Source organism: Cydia fagiglandana, chromosome 4 (assembly GCF_963556715.1).
Source record: "Cydia fagiglandana chromosome 4, ilCydFagi1.1, whole genome shotgun sequence".
Classification (NCBI taxonomy): domain Eukaryota; kingdom Metazoa; phylum Arthropoda; class Insecta; order Lepidoptera; family Tortricidae; genus Cydia; species Cydia fagiglandana.
The window spans coordinates 15,997,756-16,011,335 of record NC_085935.1 but is presented as its reverse complement, the minus strand read 5'-3'; the positions used below and the strand labels follow the sequence as shown (position 1 = coordinate 16,011,335).

Sequence of the window (13,580 nt, the reverse complement as noted above, 5' to 3'; positions counted from 1 at the left end):
CGGCCCCAGGTCGCATTTCTCAATCGTTTTCCGTGAAATTTTATAAAATGGCGTAACCATGGGGGTTCGCGAGATCTACAGCTCTTAAAGCCACTTTATTTTAACGAAACCATAAATATTTTATTAAACCATAATATTTTGAAATTCTAAGTTTTTGCAGTGTGGACGTATCTTTAGCCTATTGAGGAAGAGCACCTCGTGTTTGACTTCTGGATTTGAATAAGAAAGTAAACCTGTTTTAGCCTACATTTAGGTTAGCCACAAAGAAACGGTTTTTTAGTTGTGTGTGTAGTGAATTGTCAAGGAGTAAAATATCGATATAGGCTTATGGCATTATACATTATGTGTGTTGTACATCATGAACACATATTCATGCTTAAGTTAATCGATATTGAGACCTTTACTGTAGACTTATAAAAGGATATTAAATCGACGCAGTTATATCTGCTTCCTTACATAAGCAGGTCAGTTTTTAATTTTATAAAATTATACTAACCGAAGCAAGCGCAAGAGAAAATGAATTCTCATTCCCATCCCCTTGAAGTCCACGCTTAACAAAGTTTTAAAATACGACGAAGAAGAGTTTTGCTTACTTATGCGCTTAACTTGTTACCGAGAACCAATTTAATTTACCGAAACTTTTGTAACATTACAAAGAAAATATTACAGAAGTAAGAAATGAGTCGTGGAAACGAAAAGTTGTCGCTTGAGAGTCGAAACTGCGTGCGGCTTTTGGTGGAGCGAACCGCTGCCGCTTGGGGTATGAAAAGAGCCTAATTATGAAGAGATTTCTACAGAAGTTACGTCACCGTTGGGACTCAACCTGTAGGTATTCTGCGAAGAGTACTTATAATACGAATTTAAAAGTAAAATGATAAATTATTCTCCTTTTTAACTGGTCTTTTGGTTTCACTTCTCGCCAGGGCTTGATTACTTTTTTGTTGCTTGTGTTTCGCCTAAAAAGTTTTTGACCTAGTTCGGCTTTCATAGATTGTGATGCTACATTTGTTTGTGTGCTTTGTTTTGGTAGAGTCGCGGCGTAGCGCCGTAGAGCCGTAACGAGCTCCCTGGGGGGATGCTTCTGTGTGCCCTCGTAATTACGGCTATTACTATCAACTAACGTATGGATGTGTTGTGCACATCATTCTTGGATATTACTATGATTAATAGTAAAGTGGTTTGTATATTCCCCCTGCACACCTGCTTTGTGCCAGAATTTAGAGGCATACATATGTAGGTAAATTCACAAACCGCCAACCCCTTACGACCACTCAATATACCTGCTTATATTTTATTTACTAAAGCATTTATTGTATTGAATATTAATAATCAAAAAGTATTTAAAAAAATGTTAATCAAAATAAGCTCTTCACCGCTAATCAAGACACTTTGTAGTTTTGTATCTACGAAGAATTTTCGCTACGTAGCTTCGCGGTGAATGAGTTAATAGCTGAATCTTATTTTCTTACAGCGTCCAAAAAATATCAAACTTACGCAAGGTACTTATGACGATGCGTCATGTCATGTTGCATCCGATATAAAATATCGGAGTTGGTAGCGATATATCGGCTGCCATGTATGGAACCCGAAAGTATTTTTAATATCATAATTTTAGGAACTTAACTTTGTGAAAAAGAGTACCGAATGATTATTTGTAAAGTCAATACCTACCGGTATATTACTTGGAATCATTGCTATCGGGTATGGACGGTAAAAATGCCAACATCGTGAAAGAAGCCCTGAAAGAATTCCATTGCTCACGCCAGAATAAATAATTACCTGCCCGATAGCAAGGGCGGCGTGGTAAGCTCAGTAAATCGCGACAAGATAGCAATTACAGCTCCCATTTCAACCGAGAGCCCATTCTTGCCGCAACAAGGGACCCAAGTAGAGTTCATTAACCTCCCCGAAAGGCTAAAGGGCAGTGGTTATCTTTATGACGTCACGAAACGGCTCTGCCTGTGCACTACAACTGATGTTATTAGGATTAACCCACACTGGACTGGGGTAATGTAATGAGTACGATTACGTCTGTCTATTTGTTACACTAACGTTAAACTTAAACCATGGAAAATTATTTAGGGAGATGAAAATTAGTATTTTAAGTACATATAAATCATTGGAATTTCCATGAAGGACATTAGATGCTTTATAAACTGAAAATGACCGCCTAAAATGAGAATTTAAGAAACGAAATGGACAAAAAGCCAGGTCACTTATTTTATCTTTATTTATCAACTAATAAAGATAAAATAGGTGACCTGTAATTGATAAAGTTTAAATTGAAATTGAAACTTGTAGGTAGGTATCTTGTAATTTGCACCATTTATCTGCATTTTCCTGGCTCGAAGACGTCGTTTATTTGATTAATAACGGTCGGCGAACAAAGAAGTAGAGTGAACCTGAACCTGGGACAGTTATAAATGTTATAATATCAGTACCGAGGTACGAGTCATGCGTTTCTGACAGAAAAAAAAACAATTTAAAACAAAGAAAACGTTTCGCGGTTAATGATCCCGAAACATTTTTTTTATTAATGTTCTAAATGAAAATGAACTTTAAAAGCCTTGATTCACGAGCACTGGTTTTTGACATCTAGCTAGACATTACGGCGAGCACATAAATCAAACAAACATTTTGTACAAGGCATCTAAATAGGCCTGAAAGTGTTCGTGGTCAACATTGAATAACATTGTTGGTATAATTATGCGTAGAGACATCAGCCGGGGTTCTCTCCCGGGAATAAACCCGGCAATAGTTGCGGCGAGAGCAGGGTTAGATCGAACCTGTACCTAACAAAATTTCTTAAATTATTGTCTGGATTTATAAAGGTACCGTACGTAAAACTAATACGTAGTAGTACATATATATTCCATAGTTATTATGTGACGGATACAGATGCAATAATCGGAATAGTTTAAGGCGCCGTATGAGTTTAGGTTCTTCTATTACTCTCACTGAGCGTAAGGGAGAGCGAGACGGTTGCTGTGCGTGCCCGGGTTCACGATTATAATTGTTTTGATTTTTAGGAGCAATTTTTATATGTTTAGCATTAGTGCAAAATTTGTTATATATTTTTTTTATTGTGTATAGCGTAGTCGTCTCTCTATCACTCTTCCATATTAGTGTGACACAGACAGTTGCATTTCGTTCGCTATGGCGCGTAAATGATTGGCACGTTGACTAGGCAGTTAGGCACCCAGCTCTAATACGTTTAGGTACTATTAAATAAAGAATTAAGTAGGAAATAATTATGGAAACACTAGGTAAATCCATTATTACTCAAAGGGTTTCACAGACAACTCACATATATTAGAAATTCTCAAAGCAAATGCTATGACACAGCAGAATTTACACCTAGTTGTCTCTTAAAAATAGTAATATTAAAAATTATAATAAACGCATGTTTTCATTAATTGCATGGCCTTTGTGCCTAACTAATAATCATAATGTAACACAAATGACCTCAATGATAATAGGGATGTTTCCAGTACTTAAAATAAATTATTTCAAACCATGCACGAAATAAAGCATCAGATAATTATTAGAAAAACATAGATAGCAGCTATTTTAAACACAAATTGTATTTAATAAATCGAATTGAAATATAAAAAGTAGGTGAGTTTACCGTGACGTCACTACATTTGTTTTCATATAAATTCCATATTAGCAAATCGTTTTGACAGTTCTAAAAAAGAAGCTGATTTGACTAGTAGGAATGTAGCCTATTACATTAGCACGTTATTGTCAGTATCATAACAATGTCTTTAAAAGCAAAGTTAGCATCAATGCACGGGGCGCGGGTGCTAAGCAATTCAGTAAACATGTGAATCTTCGCTGCGGCGGTGGCTGTCGTATAACTTGGCACCTACAATCTATACTAAAACTAGGCGTAACCAGACCATACCTATACTGGTTACGCTCAAGCCATAGGTACGCTAGTGGTGTACAATCTGAAAATGGCCGGGGTGGATGTTAATAGCTAAAACGTATCCAACGCGCCGCGTCCGCACGCAACTTCCATTACTTGGTAGCCGCGCCCATTTTACAACAGATTAAATGATTTCATTGAAGATAAGTACTGGAAAAAGGAAAAAAAACTGCTTATCTACAGATTTTCATCGATACCTAACCTAACACATTCACTCCCCGTTTTCCGCGTAAATAACCAGTGATGTAAGAAGTTTTTTTTTGTTTTCATAATGATGTATTTAGTATGTAAAGAAAATTTTTTTCTAAATCATTTATTTTCCCTTTATTAATGACATTTCTTTCAGTATTTTTTTATGTCATAATTTTGAAGATGCATTTTTTTAGTGGCATATCGATAAGAGTATTATGTAATCTCGCCATTACTTTATTTTTCGTCAGCTGCGCTGATTTAATTTTATTGGACCTTCCCTTTAACAAATTGCCTCTTAGAAAAATATTTTGAACTAAGTACCTACCTATATAAAAACATCCTAATTTTTATTACTTTTTAAGTATCGTTGAATGTAGGGTAGGGTACTTAATAAAAAAGTATTACAGCGGGCTCGTCCGGGATTTGAACCCGGGACCTCTCGCACCCGAAGCGAGAATCATACCCCTAGACCAACGAGCCGATGACTCAATTTGCTAAAACAGCGGTCTGGTCGCTCGCCCCTCTCGCAGCTGAACTAATATGTCATAATTTGATTAATCTGCGTTTTATACGCATTCCTTTCGCAATGTTTATATAGCAAAATGCTACTATTATTGCGTCGATACACTATTATTACTATTCTAGACTATATACTATTACGATTTTTTAGCGTATATGGAGCACATAAATCTCAACTATTAGGGTGACCCTTCTTCTTCTTCCTGGCGTTATCCCGGCATTTTTGCCACGGCTCATGGGAGCCTGGGGTCCGCTTGACAACTAATCCCAAGATTTGACTACTACTAGGGTTCAACTATTAGGGTGAACAATTGGGCTTAAGTATATATATATACTTATAGGCAGGTAGAAGTTTAAATTTTGTGTCAAAAATGTCACTGGTACCTAATAGTTATCTAAGATTTTCTTCTATTCATAAAATCTTATTGCTACTGCGCGGACTTTTCGCTGACAAGAAGTATTTTTATTACTATTTATCATAATAGGAAGGTAAAAACTTTATAGGTAAGTATATATTATGCTACGAACCACACATACCACATCACACTAGCACACAAATTGAAAAAAGTACTAAGGTAAGTATGTAGGCTAAAATAAGCATTGTTAAAGCAGCAGAAATAAGGGCACATATACGAAAACATCTACGATTTGAAAGAGAGAGGAAATTTGAAAATACTTACAACATAATGTCCAAAAAAATATCGAAGTGTAAGATCCAGAAGGTAGGGATTTAAAATTGCCCAAGAAGGACACTGGCCGCTATTGCCGGGTAATATTTTAATAATATATTTTAAAACCAATTATCCCAGACCACTAATAGTTAGAATAATTTTGCCAGATTTACCGTTTAATTCAGGAAATAACGGCCACAGATGGAGAAAGACATTCTACTCGCTAGCCGTCGTCGAACGTGCAAGAAGTGAGAGTACGTTACTTGGTGGTGGTGCTCAGGTGCCACTCCAGCCACAGCTAATTACAGCTACGCTATCATTATCAGTCACTTGCAAACTTTGAGTAGAAAGATATTATGCAGAGACGCACTGCGCGGTAAATCCCAGAGGTAAAATGGCTATCGATCCAAATCACCACATGAGGCTATAAAAGTTCTTTGAGTGCGCCTTTGCAAAGCGAATTACCAAGAGACGTAATACTACTATAGGGTACTAAGTAGTACTAAAAAGTATTTGATAAGTAGTAAAAGCTTCACTAAGTATTTAGAGCTACAAGTTTTTATCTTATCGCAATAAGATAACGCTATGAAGAGTGTGAATGGTTTGAGATGAGTTCAGTGAGTGACACCTAGGACGGCATTAGGCTAGGCGTAGAAAAGTGAATGTGGTCGATAGAACATTGATTAGAAGTGTGTTAGGTAGGTAATTCTGGCAAAATCACCTCATGCGGTGGTTCCAGGTCGTCGTCAGCCGGCGGCGCGTCGGCCGGCCGCCACGGGCGCCCGCTCCTGATCCACACAACATCACTGTCACTGTCTATACGGCTACACATTCAATAAATCTATAAGGACAAACACATGTCAACACAAATTTATATGCTAACTACAATAAGACTAAATTAGATGCTATAAGAGTTTCGGGTCTCATTTTATACTACTAGGTACCTAACTTCGCTACAAAGGATAAAGTACCAACGGTCGGAGCTATTGTATCGCCGATCGCGCCATACCAAGGAATGTCGTTTTAGTGTAGGTAACATGTATTGTTAAGTGCTTTTGTAACATGTATATTTTATTGTTTAGTATCTTAAAAAAAAATGGTTGTCATTAATCTAACCTTGTTTGGTTTTAGGTAACATATCTATTAGGTAATAGGCTTGGTATCTACCTAATATAAATAAAAACTTTGATACCTACATAGGTTAACGTAATGATAAAATAAATCGATTATTTAGTTAAAGTAAGTATATTGTATCAAGTTAAATGGCAAACTCGTTAAAATAACAACGTCATTCTTATTGATACTGAAGACTGAACGATGCTTAAAAGGGATTAAAAGTCGATCGTGGAGCGCTTTTACGGGCAATAAATTTAAAACAAACCCTCTCGGATGCAGGACAGCGGTATAAAACCGCCGGTGACAGTCAATACGAACGTTCATGCCACCATAAAGTAATCGATTTCGATAGCAAATAAAAGTGGAAGTGTTGGCGCCTCGCCAATGAGATGCTCGGTTCGCCGGGCGAGGCACAAGGGCCTGTGAAAAACGGCAGGTTATTTTCGCTCTAAGATGTAAAAGAGCGGACGAAAGCGAACGCTTACTTAAAGAGGACTCAACCTTTGCTTGCGCACCTAAAGAGTACATTCAGATTAAAGCGTCTATAGAAGAGGCGGCTACGAGGGATTAGCGCCTCGCTCATTAGAGTACGCGGGTGGGCGCTCCAATGATGCACAACTTCCTGCTCTGCCCTACCACGAATAACAATTCTAGGTTACATTGCTATACTCATTGAATTGCATACCAAATGTTCGCGCAGTAAAGTACACACTCGAACAAGTTTTTCAATGTAACACAAGGTTGTTATGCGTAGTAGAGCAGTGCAGCCGCCCATTAATCTGGTATCCGTATATCGTTATCGCTATTACGGGTGCCAAGGTAACGATGAAATATAACTCTGTTTTTCACGGTTAACATTAAATCTACGTACATTTATAAAGGTTTTCGTCAATACGTAGAACGGTGTCGGTGTGGGTACCTGTAGGCGTGGTCATGCGGCGGCAGGCCCAAGCCGGAGTCCTCGGAGGGCGAGCGGTGGTCGGCCACGAGCGGCGCCTCCGCCGGCCCCTCCTAGAACAAACCCTCACTACACCCGGCCGCCCCGACCTTACCAAATAATGATAACTCAAAAATACGCCTCAAACATTTTTGGTGCAATCAAAACCAAACAGACGTGCACATCAATTAGTTTTTTTTTTATATCCACTTACTGACGTACATGTTACATGAGGTTATAAGTACATATGTATAAAGGAACGAAGAGATTTTTTTTATCATACAATGTTGTTATAGCCACTAATAAAATATTTTATTATATGGGAATAAATGCAAAATTTTAACATTACGCTAAGGTTATAGTTATTTGACATTAATCTCTAATATAGGACACACAGCGAAATATGAGATTAATTGTCTGGCGATTCGCGTCCACCGTGTCCTAATAAAACGAAAAAAAAAAGATTTCGCAAAATTAACATCAACATTCGCTGTATGTCTAAAACCACCTAACAACAATAAGGCAAAGAATTACATCGAAACATCGAATCGGACATGTTAAATAATGAAAGCACTAACTACTAGTGAGCAGAAGCATGCGGGCGATGTGCACGTGCACTTACCGCGTCGTGCAAATCGTGCATCGTCGAGGAGGGCAGCATGTGTCTTTCTGCCCCGCGCTACGGACAAACGGGAACCTTCAGCAATCTCGCAACTTCCCCTCATGCATTATTAACATGTCTCGCATCTTCCCTAACCGAAAACCTTAATATGCAACACGTGCCTCTATAAATAAGCTATGAAATGGCCTGTGTTACGTAGCAACAATCGTAGATATATCCTACATTATATCGCTAAATCCAGCCTATTAAAACAGACGTTCTCTGCCACAAACCACAATTCCCTTTTATTTTCTCTAATCATCATCGAGAAAAAACCTCAGCTAAATTTAAATGAGCTTGCAGCTGCCTTCTCTTCTTAACGAAGCACAAAATTGTAATTAGTGCGTCCAGGTGGAGGTGGAGCGTAGATTACGAGATTATTCAGAGCAGCCAACCTAATGAGCGCAGCTATAATATGCTGTAACTACAATTTTTTGCTAAAAAACCTTTGTAAGGAACCCCTGTCTTGCTGTCTTAAGATAAATTAAGGTTTTTTCTAAACGTTCCACCTAAAACTAAAATCCTGCTACCGTATCTACGTAGGTCACAGATATTGACTATTTGAGTAAATTTCTAGGCATTACCTTTAAATGATGATCGGGAGGTTCGTCGCCACGCCTGTAGACTAGCTCATCGAATCTCGGCCGATCTTCAGGTAGCATGAATTCTCGGATTTCCGTTAGGAGAGTATACTAAAACAGAAAGATAAATAATGGGTCATTATTTTTAATCTATTATTATTTATTTAATATTAGGTATGTACCCTTATAACAAATTATTTTCCTTAAATTTATTTACAGCATACATGCATATTTATTATCATCCCGTTTCAATTCGAAATACGTGGAATGCAGAATTAATCTAAGATCAGCCATTACGCTGTCCAAGTCAGTTGATAAATTGCCGTTGATTTGCATAATTCCCATGGGTGTTGAGCGCGGGAGTTAGAAATGCAGAGTTAACTTCCTATATTGGCGCAGTGGGAGCGTGACGTCGAGGTTCCATCTATGAATAATGACTGACCCAAACAGAACCAATTAACGCGTGCCATTAAACAGAATCCGCTTACAGAGGACTCGGCTTAAGATAAATCGATTTTGGATACAATACCTAACCCGACATCGAAAGCGGTTAGTGTCTCAGTATGAAAAATTACCTCGTTTTCAATTAATCATTGTAGCAGGTCATTTTTCTATTAAGGGCCGTAATTTGTTACACGTATCACAATAAAAGTAGGTATACTTTTGGGTATTTTACTTTAACAAGAAATAATTCGATAAGTATCTGTCCGATATAAAATCATTCACAACAAATTGACTTGTCGCTTTTTGAAGAAACATTATCGCTAGGCGACCTGATTGGCCATGGTCTGGATGGTCAACCATAGAAAAAAAAGCGACATTGAAGGATAACTACCGCGTAGTTTTAATGTCTACTATTTAACTAAACACATGTAGGTATCTGTGTAGGTAGGTACTGTGTAATCAAGTTCAAACAACACTTTACAGTCACCTGCAATAATATGTTACACAATGAAGGCCGCAAAAATATCTGACACAATCTTATTTGTAGAGCCATAAGAGCATGTTACATTGCGGCCTTCAAAGAATAACATATATTAAGTGCATAAGCTGTAACTATATTTATACGAAAACTTTCGAACCCTATATCTCCTCCGTTGCTTTTTTCCTCATACAGGAAAGTGATATATTTCACGTCTATTACTATTAGTCCATCATGTACAACTTACTAAATAAGATGGCGGGGGAGAACTGTGTCTGCGGCGACGAGTTATCAACGCGACTTACTTTCTTGGGTCTGATCTGATCTTCTTGCGATACCTGCTCCAAGCAAGGTGAGGAAGGCATCGGTGGCGAACCGCGGCATCGGGTACTCCTCCATGTAGTACGCCAGCGCAGTCAGATTACTCTGCGACAGGGAATGCTCGATGCCACTGAGGTATGAGGTAGGTACTTACTGTGTGGCGTCTCCAGCAAGTTACGCAGCACTGTAAGGAAGGCATTGGTGGCGAGCCGCCGCGCCGCGTATTCTTCCAGATAGTACTACCGTCGGAAAATCGCGTTGCGTCAGAAAATGGTCAACATGACTTACTTTCTGCGGCGTGTCGAGCAGGTCACGCAGCACGGTTAGGAAGGCGTCGGTAGCAAGCCGCCGCGCCGCGTACTCCTCCATGTAGTACGCTAGCGCTGGCAGGTCGCTCTGCGGTAGTAGTGAACGCGCCTTCTGCTCCACTGCTGTCGATGCCGCGCCTCTTCGCTTGCCCCAACCGCTTATTCTAAAAACGAACAACACGATATTTATAATGCAAGTCTTTCGTAATTATTTTCGTCATAAAAAATTGGACAAGGCTTGCAACCAGTGGCGTAGCTCGACGTGGGCGAAGTGGGCCGTTGCCCACGGCCTCGCGCTCCTAAGGGGGCCTCACGCGAGCATTGTGACAGAAAAGGGCCTCGCAGTTCGCGACTTCGCCCACGCCACTGCTTGCAACGACCTGTTTCAGGCTCCCCTTGAAGTATCATTGCCGACAAGCCCTTGTTCACAAACCTTGGCGTCGCATCGCGCTCCCCGTAGGCAGTGCACGCGTGCGGCACCTTGCCCACGTCTCGTACTAGCAGCGACATGCGCTTGTGGTACTTCAGCTGCGCGACGGCCTCGTCGTGCGTCACGTCCACGAACGACTGCCCGTTCACTTCCAGAATTTGGTCGCCCACCTATGACAAACAAAAACATCAATTATAGTGCTGTATTAATGTAATTTGTCCACTACTCAACAACTATTCGTTTAACTTACCGAATGAATACAATCAAGTGAAATCATTAAGTTGGCTGGAAAAATATACATATATCTACACATAGTTATGTAACAAAATAATATTTTAATTAAATTTTGGTCAATTTTTCATTAAATAAATAAGACCAAATTATAAAAATCACGGCTTCCTGATTGTATCTTTATTCAATTGTCACTGAACAGTCTACTCGTAGCACACTACCATAAACCAATTCTGAAGGGGATTTAGTTTAGAAGTTTGTCCTTTGAAGTGGATGTCGATCTTAGGTTGGTGTACTAAGTATTAAAGTATCTACTAGTAAACAAATCCTTATTTTTCTGTAAGTCACTATTAAAACATAATAATGGATTATCTGCTATAAATAGACGCATATTCGACTCTTGTGAATTATTCTCAATAAGCTTCAAGAAATTTTACTAATTAAATCTCGTTATAAATAACCACGTACAGATTTTCTCGTTTGATGAAAATTCTTAAAACATTGTTGGAGTTGGTTGGCAAAGTTATGAGTTTCGAATGTGGCGTGCGGCCGCGGGCGAGGAAGCTCAAACACCATAAATTTGCACCACACCTCGCTTCGAGCGCCATTCGTAGAGAGTAAATGTTTCCACGTTTTCTCTTAATCGCACCTAAGCTGAACTGGTGCCAGGTTAATTCCTTTATTTCGATTACCTACGAGCGAGGTACCTATACCTACCTAATTCGTTTAACTCCAAGCGTTCAAGTAGCAACATTCCAATAATTGGCACAAGCTTATATTAGGCTTATGTCGCCGATTGTACTTTTTTTGAGGATGCGTAGTTTTGTTACAGCTCAACTGGACTTTGCTTTACCATTAAACATCCAAACAATATCCGCATTTTACCTGTTAGCTTGATGTAAAAACATTCTCAGATGTTTTATTTTCGATATCGGTATGAAAACAGACATTTCCATAACAACGCTGAAGGTTTAATGTAAACTATGTAAACAAGCAATTTACTGCTTAACGTGACCTACTTAGCGAGATATAAGATGTGAGCAAAATATACCTTCGGCTAGCCATTTACCGTTTTCCAGGTTACTAGTTTAATAAACGTGTAAGATCTTATTTCAACATAAGCAAATAAATAACCATATGTCAAACTTTTATAACTTGTAAAACTATAACTTTTGGCTTTTTAAAATAGGACCTAGGTTTTACTCCAGGTAATTGAAGTCTTCATTATATACCTGTCATGTCCCTCGGTAGACGAGTTTACCGAGGCCACTCATCTTAAAAGTAATTTAAAACTGGGATATTCATATTTTCTTTTCGTCATCCTTTGCCTGGCCCGTGGCAGTTTTGCTGGAACAGCCGCTCTCGTAAAATAAGAGCATGATAAAACTTTCACAAGCGACAGACGGGCGCTGCCGCGATATACCCACACAATACGTCGGCCCTGTATTCTTATGGCGGAGCAATCGCCTCAGGTTAACCAATAACGTGAACAACGAAATTCGATAATGATTTTATCCTCCTCTTATAGACTTGATCTTCTATCCCGTATACAGTCATATTACCCGCTATGGATCTTACTTTCAGGTTTAAATATGTATACGTCAGCGAAACTATATTAGCTTCTATTTAGGAGCTTTTATACAGGGGTGCTAAGCTAATAGTTTTGCATTCTAAGTTCATATCTGATCCAATGTCTTCATGCTACACATTCATTATATTCGTAACATGTAAAATCTGCTTTCATCCATCACCTTTATTAGGATATTTATGATTATGTATAGAATAACTATACATCTGAAAATGTTACATTTGAGTGCTCTGAAAACATTCCATAACTTATTTAGAAATTTTACATGTCAAACCACATCATGTTGTGGATTTTTCTTTAATTAGCCATTAATGTTCTTAGAAAAATCAAAAGAATAGAGTTCGCAAGCGACAATGGTAGAGTGCCCTTGTTCTTGTAGGCATCTACTGCCTACCTATTGTGTTCTGAGTCGATTGCCTGCGCTCGGCAAGCAATTGCAATAAAATCCCTATATCTTGTCAGCGGCCTTAACTGACCTACTTTTTACACGAAGGATAAAAGAAATCCGATAAAGCCTTTGATGTAAAAAATAATTTCTATTTAGAAAGCGTACGTATCTGCAATCTCAAACATCCGCGAACAAATAGAATGTCTGGCGTAGACAGACGGCCGCAATGGCCACTTCCCAGGGTTAGATAACCGTTACGGTATCATTTATTGTTTATAAGGAACAAAATTAAACAGATGAAATATACCTTCTTTTTATTATTATGAATGGGCTTACTCGAGCCATGATCATGGCCACAGACTAGCCGAGGCTTAGAGGATATAACCAACGGAGACGCCATGTCTATAATTTTCGGTACAAAATAGTCTGCCGTTTTTTGCGGGGGAGGGGCACATCAAATGTATAGGAACGTCATGTCAGATAAACATCAGTCCATACATGTGTTTGACATGTGGTTGACCATTGGCCGCCTTTTTTCGACAGAGGGGAACGCCTGTTAATGACAATAATGACCACTCCGTTGGTTATATTCTCTAAGAGCCGAGGCGTAGACGTGGCCTATGATGGAGCGAGCTCGCCCAGAAGGAAGGTCGCCCTACAGCATTGGAACGGGAGCCACGGGTAGTTCAATAAAGTAATTGTTAACCGTGTGGCTTAGTTCTATTTTTGTAGAGTACGCTTCAAACATACACAAACGAACTTAGAACCTATATATTTTTTATTT

The 13,580-nt window shown here is 38.9% G+C and overlaps 1 protein-coding gene and 1 non-coding gene across 9 annotated transcripts in view; both read right to left on the bottom strand.

Moving 5' to 3' along the window:
- LOC134663889 (whirlin) overlaps positions 1-13,580 on the bottom strand; it is a 117,805-nt gene that overhangs the window by 33,565 nt on the left and 70,660 nt on the right. For 3 of the 8 annotated variants that reach the window (XM_063520416.1, XM_063520418.1, XM_063520421.1), the window contains exons 9-14: positions 10,593-10,759; positions 10,140-10,323; positions 8,612-8,719; positions 7,989-8,045; positions 7,349-7,440; positions 6,035-6,101 (exon numbers count right to left, since the gene is read on the bottom strand). In XM_063520416.1, the coding sequence (XP_063376486.1) occupies positions 6,035-6,101; positions 7,349-7,440; positions 7,989-8,045; positions 8,612-8,719; positions 10,140-10,323; positions 10,593-10,759 (675 nt within the window). The remainder of the gene's footprint in view (positions 1-6,034; positions 6,102-7,348; positions 7,441-7,988; positions 8,046-8,611; positions 8,720-10,139; positions 10,324-10,592; positions 10,760-13,580) is intronic. The other 5 variants (XM_063520417.1, XM_063520420.1, XM_063520419.1 and 2 more) reach the window with 5 other exon arrangements.
- Positions 4,532-4,603, bottom strand: Trnap-cgg (transfer RNA proline (anticodon CGG)). Its single transcript has one exon. It is a non-coding gene; the product is annotated as a tRNA-Pro (tRNA).